Source organism: Halyomorpha halys, unplaced genomic scaffold (assembly GCF_000696795.3).
Source record: "Halyomorpha halys isolate HHAL.00 unplaced genomic scaffold, Hhal_1.1 Scaffold486.1, whole genome shotgun sequence".
NCBI lineage: Eukaryota > Metazoa > Arthropoda > Insecta > Hemiptera > Pentatomidae > Halyomorpha > Halyomorpha halys.
This window is the reverse complement of record NW_027106528.1, coordinates 150,054-163,531: the sequence shown is the minus strand read 5'-3', so window position 1 is coordinate 163,531 and position 13,478 is coordinate 150,054. Positions and strand designations below refer to the sequence as shown.

At 31.4% G+C, this 13,478-nt stretch overlaps 1 protein-coding gene across 2 annotated transcripts in view; it reads left to right on the top strand.

The window, feature by feature from the left end:
• The window catches only part of jp (junctophilin), a 282,722-nt gene that overhangs the window by 228,984 nt on the left and 40,260 nt on the right, over window positions 1-13,478 (top strand). For both annotated transcript variants that reach the window (XM_067044870.1, XM_067044869.1), the window contains exon 3: window positions 10,626-10,906. In XM_067044870.1, coding sequence (XP_066900971.1) covers window positions 10,626-10,906 — 281 coding nt within the window. The remainder of the gene's footprint in view (window positions 1-10,625; window positions 10,907-13,478) is intronic.

Sequence of the window (13,478 nt, the reverse complement as noted above, 5' to 3'; positions counted from 1 at the left end):
TAGGGATAGTAGTTTTCATGATATTTGCTAAAATAAATTGATTTATAGTTGTTCAGACAATAAGTTTGTTTTATGAAAAACTTTATTTCAGAAACCATAAGACAGACAGATGTTAGTCAGCACTAAAATGAAAGCTAGTTTAATGTACTATAAAGTAATTTATGAATCTTATCTTCGTAGGGATAGTAGTATTCATGATATTTGCTAAATAAAATGATTTATAGTTGTTCAGACAATAAGTTTGATTTATGAAAAACTTTATATCAGAAACCATAAGACAGACAGATGTTAGTCAGCACTAAAATGAGAGCTAGTTAAATTTACCATAAAATATTTTATTACCTTTATCTTTGTATGAGTAGTAGTTTTTATGATATAAAATGTTTGATTTTTTAAAAAAATAGATATGTCTAGAACCATAAACGTACATATGCCAGCACTCAAAATAAAGGAAATTTAGCTTAATGTAAATTAGTTTATGACACGTATCTTCGTTGGGGTAGTAGTTTTTAGGATTTTCCCATATAAATATAAATTTGGCAAATGAAAATTTGTCCGAACAACTATAAATCAATTCATTTGAGCAAATATTATGAAAACTACTACTCCTGCGAAGATAAACTTCTGAAACTGCTTTATATCCCATTAAACTAGCTTCAATTTGAGTGCTAATAGACATCTGTACGTCGAATGGTTTTTGCGATATAGATTTTTCAAAATAAATTCACTAACTACTGGTTTTTCAGTATATACTATACAACATTTTTATTTTTACTCTTCTTTAAATGATGTTCTCTTAGGTTTTTTTGTGTTGCTACTTTTTAACTTTAGCATAGAGCTCCGAATGCAAAATTAATTTTTTTTATTATCTTGAAACAGCCGCCATTTTTTATTCGCCTTACCTATACTTGGCAGAATCATCAATTTAGACTACATAGCTTTCATTAAAGTAATCAAAAATTGGGGTGAGATAACTGCCTTTTTTCTCCTCTTGGGTTCTTGTACTATTTGTTCTTGTTCCTCACTGCTCACTGTATCGACTGTTTCTTCTGTTGTAATCAACGTTGAACAATCAACAGCGCTAAATATTCTTCATCTTTCTAATATAAAGAAATTTAAGGTTCACTATGCTTGTGTTCCTTTTTGTAGTAGCAATTATTCCAGTTCTTTTGAGAACTTGGGTTATATTACAACGTTTCAATTCCCGAAAGAAAATAATTTGAGACAACAATGGCTGAAATTGATTCCCGGAAAAAAACCGGCCGCCATCTTCAAATTCGGTTGTTCCTATCAAACATTTCACAACTAACGATATAAAACCATCGTGTTCGAACCGTAATTAGACTACGCCTATTCGTCATAAATTAGAACCAGGCTCTTACCCTACACTATTCCCTAACTTGCCGTATTATTTGTTGAAAAAGCTCGCAACTAAACGAACAGAACCTGAGGAGGGGGGAAAACGAAAGAGAGAAGAGATAAGGAAACAGAATTGTCTAAACAAGAGGCTGATAAAATTAAATTCAATATCATTATAACTGCGATCACTGCCTAAGAAATTGATACTTTTGTTAAAATGCAAGAAAATTCCTTAATTATTTATAAACTTGAATTTGAAAACTATAAAGTTAATTATCACATTGAAATTACAGAAAATTTGGATTCAGAATGTTTTCATTGTATTAAATAGTAGTAACCAAATTTCTGTTAATGAAATGCAACTCATTATTGATAGTAGTGACATTAATAAACTTAATAATTGGTCAACATTAAAAAATATGATTGGTCAAGAAAGGAAAACGTTCCTTTATTTGATACTCTTGTAGTCAATTTAAATATGCATTTTAATTAAATAAGAGATAAGCTCTTAGATCAAAACGAATAAATTAAAGTTTCCCAACTAATTTTTTTCAAAGAGTTAATAAATTTACTGTTTAAAAATCAAAAAAGATATTCCTCTAATATGATTATGACATCGGCATCTACATGAAGAGAAGATGGCCGCAAGACCTTATATTGTAAAAATGTTTTTAGAGTGCTACCATTGGATAGTTTCTCTAGATGCTTGTAACATACGATTATGATTTCCTCAAATTTGCTTGATATATTTTATGTACAGTTGTAAATATCAATACATAAATTTAATAAAAATATGGATAAAGTTGTATTAGAAATTAGAAGATATTCTTTAAAAATAATACACCTCACAGTTTCAGCTAATTCTGAAAGCTTATTTTTAAATGCAGCAAACACCACTCTCTTCTAAAAGAAACGATTAAAATTGCTATTATGAACGTTGCACACATTGAGACATTATTGCAAGAAACATGCTCTGATTGTGATATGTCAATATTAAATACCATAATCCAAATTATAAATACGATTTGTAATATACAATTATCAAATTATGAAAAGCTTCGAAACAATCAATGTACAGAAAAAAAATCTACAATAAAAAATATCAGGAAAATCCAACCATTAAAATAAATAAATTGGTAACTGCCTAACCCTATTTTCCCTTATTATAAAATGTCAATATGAAATTTTCACATGAAAGTTAAAGCTAAAACTAGTTTGATTAGAAAAATTGTTTTAAAACGATCCGTATTTTCGATTTTCCAGAATTTTTCAAGAAATATAATATAATACTATAAAAAAACATTGTCACATTCACTTACTTGTCTTGAAAGTCCGACGAAAAAATTAAGAGCTGGCTTGCGGAGTTGAAATCTAAGTTAAAACAATAACACTGAAGCTCTGTGTGACAAGCTTATTCTAGAGAAATGTTTTCATTACTACCCGATATTTTTCGCAATTTTAATTTTTAATTTAGATTAATTTTCCTTTTTTTATTTGCTTGAAACAATTTTTAAGACATCCAATTACTAAATAATGTAATAATTAAATTTACTTTTTACAATATTCTCTTGTTTACCTTACACATTCTTTCTGTATCTATATTTTATCTAATGGTTCGAATTATAAAATTATCTTTTGATGTTTCCATTACTTTCTTGAATATAAAACTATCTCTACTATATATAAATGTATACAGAAAACATTCTACGAGCTCTGAAACTGTATATTGTGACGATATGACAATTAGCCAGATCTTTCAGGAATATTACATATCATATCTCAATAGTTTAGGACTAAACTCAATAACCCTCAGAGATGATAATGAAAAAGAAGAATTATTATTTTAATTTTCAAAGTCACAAAATTTACTGACATAAATATTATATCAAATGAACAATATGAAATAAATACAACTATAAATAAATAAGAAATAAACGGGGTTGATGACTCATAAAGACCGAATCTTTACTCCTTTAAACAAGATAGAACGAACGAACCCTCAAAACCGTGCTCTAAGAGTTATGAAACGGAAAATATGTAATGTAAATCATACTTTTGTATCTCTTCCACTATATTCAAAGAGTGCAAAAGTCTTATCATTTTCGGTGAAAATATGACAAAATTAAATTCATTGGGTAACATAGTTATGTTTTTGAAAAATAGTACATTTTATGTAATGAATATATTCTGCTCTTATAGGAGAAAGAAAGAGAAGAATAATCTTGACTTTGACACGGAGTGTAGAGCAAAGAGAGGAAGGAATCGATCGGCGGATGAATATTGCAAGAGTGGCCATTGGTCCGCAGACGTCACTATGTACTCCTGCACACCTGTACTCAACTCGTGACAACATATTCCTAGACCTTATCAAACCCTTTCATTATACAGAAGGACCGATCATTTTACAATCGATTTTGGAGTTAAGACGAATTAATTAATCAACGAAGAAATTCTGTCGCTTTATTTCTGCAGTGATAACTCTCATTTCACTACGACGTACAAACGATTCTGTTCCGCTACAACCTTTGATGGATCAGGAGTTTAGAATTTTGTAGGAAAGTACTATGTCTGGAACAACGGTTGTCCAATGAGTTGATTCTGTGATCAATAATTAATATACATTTTTGTAAGATTTGTTAACTAACATTGTCTCTAACTTTCAACATGGGGAGCCAAAGTAAATTCCGGTAATCAAGCACATTTGGCGCACACATATTTCAATTAATTTTTATATTTTTTTTAAGACTCAAGGCTTTTATTTAGGGCCTATAAAACCCTGGACTTGTAATGTCACTCATTCTGACTCACCCTGGAGATATCGAACATCGAACATTCAAAACTAAATACTCTAGAACACACGTCCCTGCTCCCTCAACTTACTATTTATTAACTAAAGCAAGCGGTCAGGTTCAAACAATTCAGCCATTTTGTTTCAGTGGGCGATTTAACTATCAAATCAACCATGGAAAACCAGTATAGCCGAAAACCAAGATAGGTGGATCAATGAATAAATAATCGATTTAAAGCTTGTCCTACAAGAATATACTCGATGGAATATCGTATCTTGAACAATCTTTATGAATCCATCATTTGCGGCTTAATTTGATGAACAATTGTATCACCTCTAATCTATCTTCGTGGTGGTACGGCTTCGGGGTAGGGCTATGACCTCTTCATTTCGCCAGTTCGATGTCTAATGTAATCGGCTTCCAATTCCCAACCTCCCTTTGGCTCCGATTACCGTACAATCGCCAAACCTTAGTCTGGGTCATCTAACTCTTTGTGCTCGACGGAAGACCTCCCTCAAGTGCCTTCTCAAATATTATCCATACCAAATAGGCTGCCCAACCAAATCCTAACCAAAAGTCATGAATGTATATCTAACTCATATACACCAGGTTTGTCAAAGATGGCTTTTCTTCTTTCTTCTTAATTCCTCACCCAGCCAATAATATGAAATAGGTGGGTGTTCGTTTGTTTCTTTGGTTTTGTTTAATGACGTAAAACATCATTAGTAATTTATTTCTTATTTCATTTTTGTTACTTTTGTTTAATTTTTTAAATTAAATTATTATTTATTTTTTGTGGGTTCGATGTTATATTTGTGCTTCTAAACCTTTTAATTTTAAAAACTGAAATACTAATTTTATTGTTTTACCATCGTCTCTGAGGGCTGTTTGAAATATCCTGGTCTAATCCTAAGCTATATGCATCAATATGCAAAGATGTTATTTCAAGGATCGAAGAAATTGGATGGAAAGAGTGGCAAGACGAATGGTTCGGCATGAGAGACAACAAGTTAAGATTGATCCAACAGACAGTGAGACGTCCAACCAGAAACTTAATCTGCTTGGGAGAGGTGTATTAACTCTTTTTCGGATAGGCCATATTCGACTCACTCACGGTCATCTCATGAAAAAAGAAAATGCACCGATGTGTCGCTACTGCGGAAACGATCTCACTGTTAGGCATATTCTCACTGAATGTATTGCTCACGAACCACACCGGTTCACTTCTGATTTACAGGAGATGTTGAGAGAAGATCCCACAACAATAACAAAACTTTTTCTCTTTGTAAAAATCATAAATATTTAGGATCACATATAGTCTAACTGTCCAGCATTGATGAGTGGAAAAATTGAATATAATAATTTACTAACTACGTCAAATCTAATTGCAACTTTGTAAAATGTAAATTGTAATTGTAAATATGTAATTGTTAAGTTGTAGCTTTCTCAATTTGTAATTATATGTAACTTTCTCACTTTGTAACTTTGTGAATATGTCAATTGTAATCTACTAACTTTGCAAATTCAGTGTAAATGGCCCTAGTGGTCGAAACACTTGAATAAATAAATAAATCCTTAGCGATTATGGTGAGCCGTGTTTATAATACACTGTCTAAAAAGAAAAAAATTAAAAATCGCCAGGTATGAATCATTTCGGACATATAATTACGAAGCTTTTAATTTTTCTGTGGAACTTATAAGATGTTTACATTTTGTGTTACAACAAAAATCTTTAATCGCTAAAATCTAAACGCTGGTATTTTCGAGAAGGTGCTTGGAAATGACTCTTGAGCTGTTTTTAGATTATAAAATAGTAGTGAGTTTTAAAACTGTTAGCATTCAGTATTCTCTCTCAATTTTGACTCCCTTCTACCTACAGTGAAGCCCGAAGGTATAGAACATGGCTCAATATTATCTCTTCAGTTCCGACAAATATACACAAACATAAACAAACGCTCTAATGTGTGTATAAACATAACTACTTAATTAAAGTAATAAACATAAAATATTACAGATATACTTGAATATATTTATTAAAATTAAAAATAATGCAGCTAAGGAAAAAGTAACTTAAAATCAACAATCTTACAAACAACGAAACGGAAATTCATTTGCCAACATTTAGGTCTTTAATAAACGTTTTAGATTAATCTGTTTCAACAATTATCTGATATGTGGTATGTCAGTGAATTGGTGATAATATATCTTGTTTGATTTATTGATCTCGATAGTCATCATATTATATATTATACAATTACATCATCTTATCATTTATATATCCTGGTTTATTAATCAGATTCTAAATTGGCTTCATTAAATGATGAATTAAAAACCTTTTAAACTTACATCTTTTAGAAATTTTTCGTTAAAATTAGGAACAAATATTGGCTATATTGACCTTCTTGTTTGATTGCATCATATATCATTAATATTTTGTCCTAACTGATTGGAAGAACATTGGAACATGACGCACGCAACAGTTGGATAAAGAACTAGGCAAATATTTTATCCTTGAACGGCAACTTTGAAGTTCAAGGAGAAAAGATTTGCATTCTTCATTTTGACAAATTTTTTATTTGACTTTGTATTTGTGTGTGGTTTTTTGTCTTACACATCTTATTATGCAGTTCAAAAAATATTTTGAGGTTGATTGTTATACGCTTTAATAATCATAATACATTGTATAGAACATTTATTAATTCAAATTGTTATATTTTCTTTATCGTATTTCTTTCAGTTGAGTATTCTTAACCCATATTGTCAGTTGAACGAAACCATTTTCAACTAGAAAAATATGAATCATCCTCGAAATGCTCTTATATGAATCAATTATGATTAGAATAAACTTTATCTATTGAAAGTAAAATTATTTTTTTTTAGTTTTCAGTATTTTACAGGTTTGGAAATTTTTATTATAACGCGCTGCTATTTCAGATTGCTGAAAAAAATATAAAGTTAATAATTAGCAAGACATTGGTTTCCAAGTTATTGGTGTCACAGATGACATTAGAATCCTCGATATCAAACCCTTTCTCAAGTCACACAATCAATTGACTGCTATCATTAAAATTTGAACTTTATTTATTGATAGGTAGTAGTGATGAATTCTTACTAAAATAAATAAAATCTCTCTTAAAATATATACAAACAGAAGGATAAAGAAAATGGACATAATCATACTATGTGCATGAAAAAATAAATAAATAAAATAAAAATAAAAGAATCTCTAGTCACATTTACACTCAAATATACAATATTTACACAATCGACCTGAGGATCCCTGAGCCCACTCTATCCCCCACGTGTGAGGGGTAGAGCAGAGCTCAAAAGATCCCAGCACATCCCTCTCGCCGCATCACTGGTAGTAGTGAGTCAGTGGAGGCTGATCAAGTACGCTAAAGCCGCAAATACTCGACTTGATTGAAGAATCTGACCATGGCCAGAACTCCAATTATCCATTTTAATTTTACAATAAGTCTCTTGGTCACTGCCGTTTCAACCTTCGAGGTGGATTGTAGGGATGGGTGGAACTAGATAAGGATTGAACCGAAGGATTAGGGTGGTTAGAAAGGTTTATATGGAATTATGAGAATTTAGTTGGTATGAGGTCAAGGACAAAAGGGAAGGTCATGGTGTAGTGCACTGACTCAACACGATGAGGCCCCTCACCTCCGGATTTTAAAAATAGTACCATTTAGAATGGATATTTCATAAATAACAAATAAACATTACAGGTAACCTTAAAATACCAAAGGTAGTAAAAGGTAATACCCAAAACGATTTATTTTCTTTTTTCACAGTAAAGCACTCACTAATTCACTGTTTCTTTTTGTTTCTAGAGGGGTCGGAAAAAAAAAAAAGAAAAAAAAGAAAAGCGAACTGACTGCTAGTTAACATTTTATTGCGCAGTTGGATAAGTCCATTTTAAGTAATGGAGATAAAAATTAATTTATTGTTTGACCATTCTATGATGAAATTATCTTTTTTTTTTGTGTGTGTGCATATCCACATTCTTGTGTCCAAAAATGATAATTTCAGTTTGTTATCATTTTTCGATTTTTGTCATTTTTGGTACACAATACATGCATTTCCTTGAATGTAATTAGTTAATTTAAATTACTTATGACCAATGTGACTTACACAGAAGGCAATCTGCCGTCACGAGCAGCGATCCAGTGGTCGTTGCGGTGGTCTGCTATAATGTGACGCCATACAGAACGCGATATCTTTTGTGGTCAGTCGTGATCCTTCTGTATATAATTAGTTCGTATTACGAAGAGCTCTTGCTATTATTTTTAAATTTTTGAATGATATCAAACATAACAAAAATGCGATGTTGGTTACATCAGATCAATAAGATGAAAGAAAAATTGGGAAAACACTGTCGCTTGTATTGGGGACGCTCAATACAAGCGACAGTGTGTGTTGTTTGAAGGACGGTTTTTCAAAACTTTTGTTTATCACAAGAATGTTTCGAGAAACTGTACCATACTATTGTATTACTTATACCATTGTTGCGGCCAACATATGGTCCACAAATCGATTATTGGAACAAGTGATTTTTATTAAGTCGAAAACGCAAAACAACTACTCTCTGTTGTTTTTTATACTGAAAAATAGACAGAAAACTTGTTAGCGTCTCACTGCATACACATATCGTCTCCATTGTCTTCTCACTACACACTCGTAGTTTCCAGTATTCTGGTCATCTTCGCCAGCTTAATCATTTTAGCCACGGCGGGCCGACTACTTCGCCTCATACTCCAAGAGGACAAGGCGGACGGACGTGCGTCCTTTTGTGGATCTACCTTCTACGAGAATATCCACTCAGAACAACCACAACCGGGGCCCCACCAATCACCGGTGATATAAGACTTTTGTTCTTTCTTTTGTCTAATTCATTTAATTTTGTAATAGTTTTTTTTTCTAGTTTGTACATTTTATATATTTTGTGTTTCTTTTATTAGGTTCACTTATTTAAAAATACAAAAATAACAAAATTCGGCTATTCTTTTCTTTTCAAGGGTTGGCTAGTAAGGGTTCCTTTTGAATCCCTATCCGCCGTAACAGCCATATTTTATTCTTCAGCTATCATACTCCGCGTTTCAGCTTCCTTAACAAAGTTATAATAATATCCATGTGAACTATCAAACAGATACGTGTGTTTACGCACAGTTGTAATGAATATTTCCGTTTGGTCAGTCATTTCAGTCACAGACGTAGACAGCGGTAGAGCGGTTAAGTGGGCAATCTGTAAATTTGTATCACAAAGTTTATCGCTTGTGGTCTCGACAAAGACTGACCGTCGAGGGTAGACCGTGTTCTGTCTTATCGAGATCATGCAACATTGCTTAATACAACCAGGGCCCCGTTTCATAATAAAGTACAAACTAGTACTATTAGTCTTGCAGATTTATCTTAATTCAATTACACAGACTTGTGCAATAGTTACTTGTACTTTAGTATTCTTTAATTCCTGTAATATCACTAATATTCATCCCTATCATGAAAAAAATAAGTATTGGTATTATTACCACACTAGTTTCTACACTTGTACTATGGACTAATAATATTAGCCTGCATTATGAAACAGGGCCCAGGCCGCCTCATCGCCGGTCAGATATCGCTGTCCGCTGCGACTGACCTGTGTGGCCGAACATTTAGGTTGATGAATCCAAAACCATCTTATTCAGGAATTAACGGCATAAGCATTATGTTCAGTACACGTTTAACAAATTCGCAATTCAAAATAATCAAAATTCACTCTAAAATATTGCATTTTAATTGACAAAGTTTCAATTTTCGAGGCCATACTGCAACAAGCTGGAAATTCGGGGCTGAATGTTTTTGGTGTATAGTATGTTCTACATATATGTATAGTGTGTTCAACCTGGTGTATAATATGTGCTATATAGTAAATTTTATTGGTATAAAAATACACCAACCCTTAGATTGGTTTACTTATCAAGTAACGTTTATTAAAACAAGATTTAAAAATAGGATTTGTTTACAGAGATACTCTCCAATGTTTCCATTTTGAGATTTATTTGTGTATCAACTTTTTTAGAACGTTGAACACACAAAAAATCAGCATATATTGAAGTTGCATTACAACAGATAATAGTACATTGTATTACAAAAATATTAAAAAAATTAACTTGTGGATAAATTTTATATATAGTACTTACACACCTCTAATATATTATGTTAATCATTTCTCAGAGAAATATGCCTTCTTAAATTGAACATTTGTCACTGTCATTAATGTCACATTTCTAGATGGATTTTGACTATTTTCAATTAAAATTTCATTAAATATTTACTCATCGTGATATTTAGGCCATTATTTTATTTATTGAAATGTTGTTTGTTTATTCTAAACAGCGATTTCCAAGAACACAAATTCTTCTTAAAACATTTTATTTATTTTTTATGAAATCGTTAATATTTATTTATACATCGTTTTGTTCTTTGCAGGTACATACCAGGGACAATGGCTGAGAGGGATGCGACATGGTTACGGCGTGCGAGCGAGCGCCCCGTTCGGCCAGGCGTCACATTACCGGCCGGGCAAGGCGCTGCGGGCGTCGCTGACCAGCCTGAGGAGCGCCGAGGGTGGGAACGAGGCGGCCGACCGGGACCGCAGGGTCGACGACTCCAGGGGTGGCTTCGTCCTCAAGGCCCGCAGCGATGAAGCCCCCGTCCGGAGGCAGTCTCTCGTCGAGAAGTCATCCAACATCAAAAAGTCCATCCTATCGGTAAGTACCCAACATTTATTTTACCCCAAATATTTTGTCACTTTATTTGTTGTTGTTTGAATTTAATGAAGAAAAAAAAAACTACATATAGTTTTTATTACTCAAGTAACTAAAAATAAAATATAGTCATCGAGTTATTATAAGATGATAATTAATGTTGATTATGATAGTTTATGATAATTATTGCTCAAAATGATAATGAAAATAATTCATAATATTCAAATCAGATTAATATTACAATAAATAATCTGATGGTTTTACTGAACTTAATAGGGTTGTTTATATTCTTCTCATTGTTGCCCAAGACATTGGAGATTACATTATTTAAATAATATTGACAATCGCTGTGAAAGTTTCTGCTTTAATAGACCATTACTTTCAGTAATGAGTAAAACTGCTAGAGTCCTTGGTCTATGAACTACTTAAACATCAATTTAAACTTTGATAAACCCTTGAATACTAATGCGAATAAATTTTACTCACCCGCTGTAAAGAAATATTTACATTTATCATTCAGGTAACACTTCTTCAGTCTACTCTAGTTAAGCTATAATTAGTGATTAATGTATCAACTATATCATAATATACTATTGGAAGATCTATGTTGTGTGTAACGTAATAAAAATGTAGTAATAACGTAATGTAGTAATAAAAAAGAAATTGGTCCGGATGTTGTCAAGGAAAAAAGAAACTCAAATATTCATAAAACTATTTGAGCTAACGTTTCGCAAATCACTTTTTTTTCCGCACTTGCGTGCAATTTTTAATCCCTGATGAAGCCCTGCAACGTGGGATGAAAAGTTGGTTCACATAGTAAATAGTTTTATCTGATATTATCTTCCCTCTATCATATTTTATAATTTTGTTTTCATTTAATAATAATAACAAATACTTTAAATAAAAATAACACTAACCGAATGCTAGACCATTTATTTCTTTTTTATGTTCTACGTACATAGATTTAATAGTTTCTCGATAAATCGATTTTAAATGAATTGATCAATTTTTCAATCTTCTTTAATTATATTGATACTATGTTTATTTAAAATTATGAAAACAGAACAGCATCTGTCCACTAGTTGTTTTTTTTTTTTGTAAATTACACCCATAATTAAAATAATATTGAAACTCAATATTAATTTCATAATTTATTCTTACTATGTGATATGTAATTTCTTATATAAATAAAAAACAATTAAAAATTCAAATGATAAAACATAAATTAAAATGTAAGCATTAATTAAAAATATATATATTATTTTATAAATGTCAAATACGTTTTTGTGACTTGAGTCTTCATAGTAATTTTCCATTTTATTATTTCCCTCCTATGAATTATCTATAATTACTTTAGTTTAAAAGTTATTGTTTTAATTAGGTCGTGAACTTTAATTTTTAGAACCTAATTCACCATTTCACTGTTCTCTTATATTGTCAAAATTATTATATTTGACTTTTTATAACTTTTATAACCTAGTAATTAACACTTGGGAGACTGTTTCGTCTTTCAACGCCTGGTATTGTATTAATTGTTTTAATAATTGAATTGGTTTTTTTTCATTTTTATTATTACTTGCTAATTAGTTTTGAATTATTCAAAAACTTAATTTACTTAATATGCGTGAAATATAAAGTTTTATAAGTTTGTATTGTTGGGGTATATAACTAATTAAAAGTGCATAACGATCAGCTTTTATTTTATATGAACATTGTTCTAGAGTCTTGAAAATAATTGTCTTAACGCGTTATCGGTCTCTAGGTCGATTTTAAACGGGTGGCCGCGTGTGATACATTTTCTCACATTTCTTAATTAGAGCTCTTGAACGCATTTTTTAAAACATAAAATTTGGATTTAGTTTAGGTTTATTTAAGCATAACAAAAGCATTAAAATATTTTATTTTGATACAAGAGCAAACTAGTTTTTAAAAAATAAAAAAACAAACATAATAAAACAGTAATAAATATAAAATAATGTTTTGAGACAAAGTTAAAAAAAAAGGATCAAAATGCAGATATATCATATTATGAGAACATGCCACTAATCTTGAAAAAAAAAAATGCTCAGTCTGAAGAAATCTCTTGTGCACAACTGGTGCAAGTGAACACCGTATGACTGGGACATATCGGTCTTTTACACTAGTGGCAATTCTTTTTTTTTGTTTTTTATTCGCTCTTCTGGGACATAATGTACAAAATCCCTCCGTAATAGTGGGTGTGGCGCAGGGATGAAATGAAAATATCAAAAGACAAATTTTTGTTATAAGGACCACCCTAATAAACACTTATGGTATCGAAATACAATTCATAGTAAATACGTAATGAAGTTTCTGCCTCTTAAAACCGAAGTTGCCATAGTTTTGATAATATTTTCCTCGAGAAAAAGACATTTCTATGGAATAAATACACTGGGCGCACGTAAGAAAAATCCTCACAACTTGAATATTTTTATAGCAGCCTCAGTCGCGCGTGAGATTATGTCACACGAGAAGGGTAGATTGTCAGAGAAAGAGGACTGAACGCTTACCTAGAGCTGCTAGAGTGCTGTGGGGGGGGCGAGGTATAGAAGGAAGA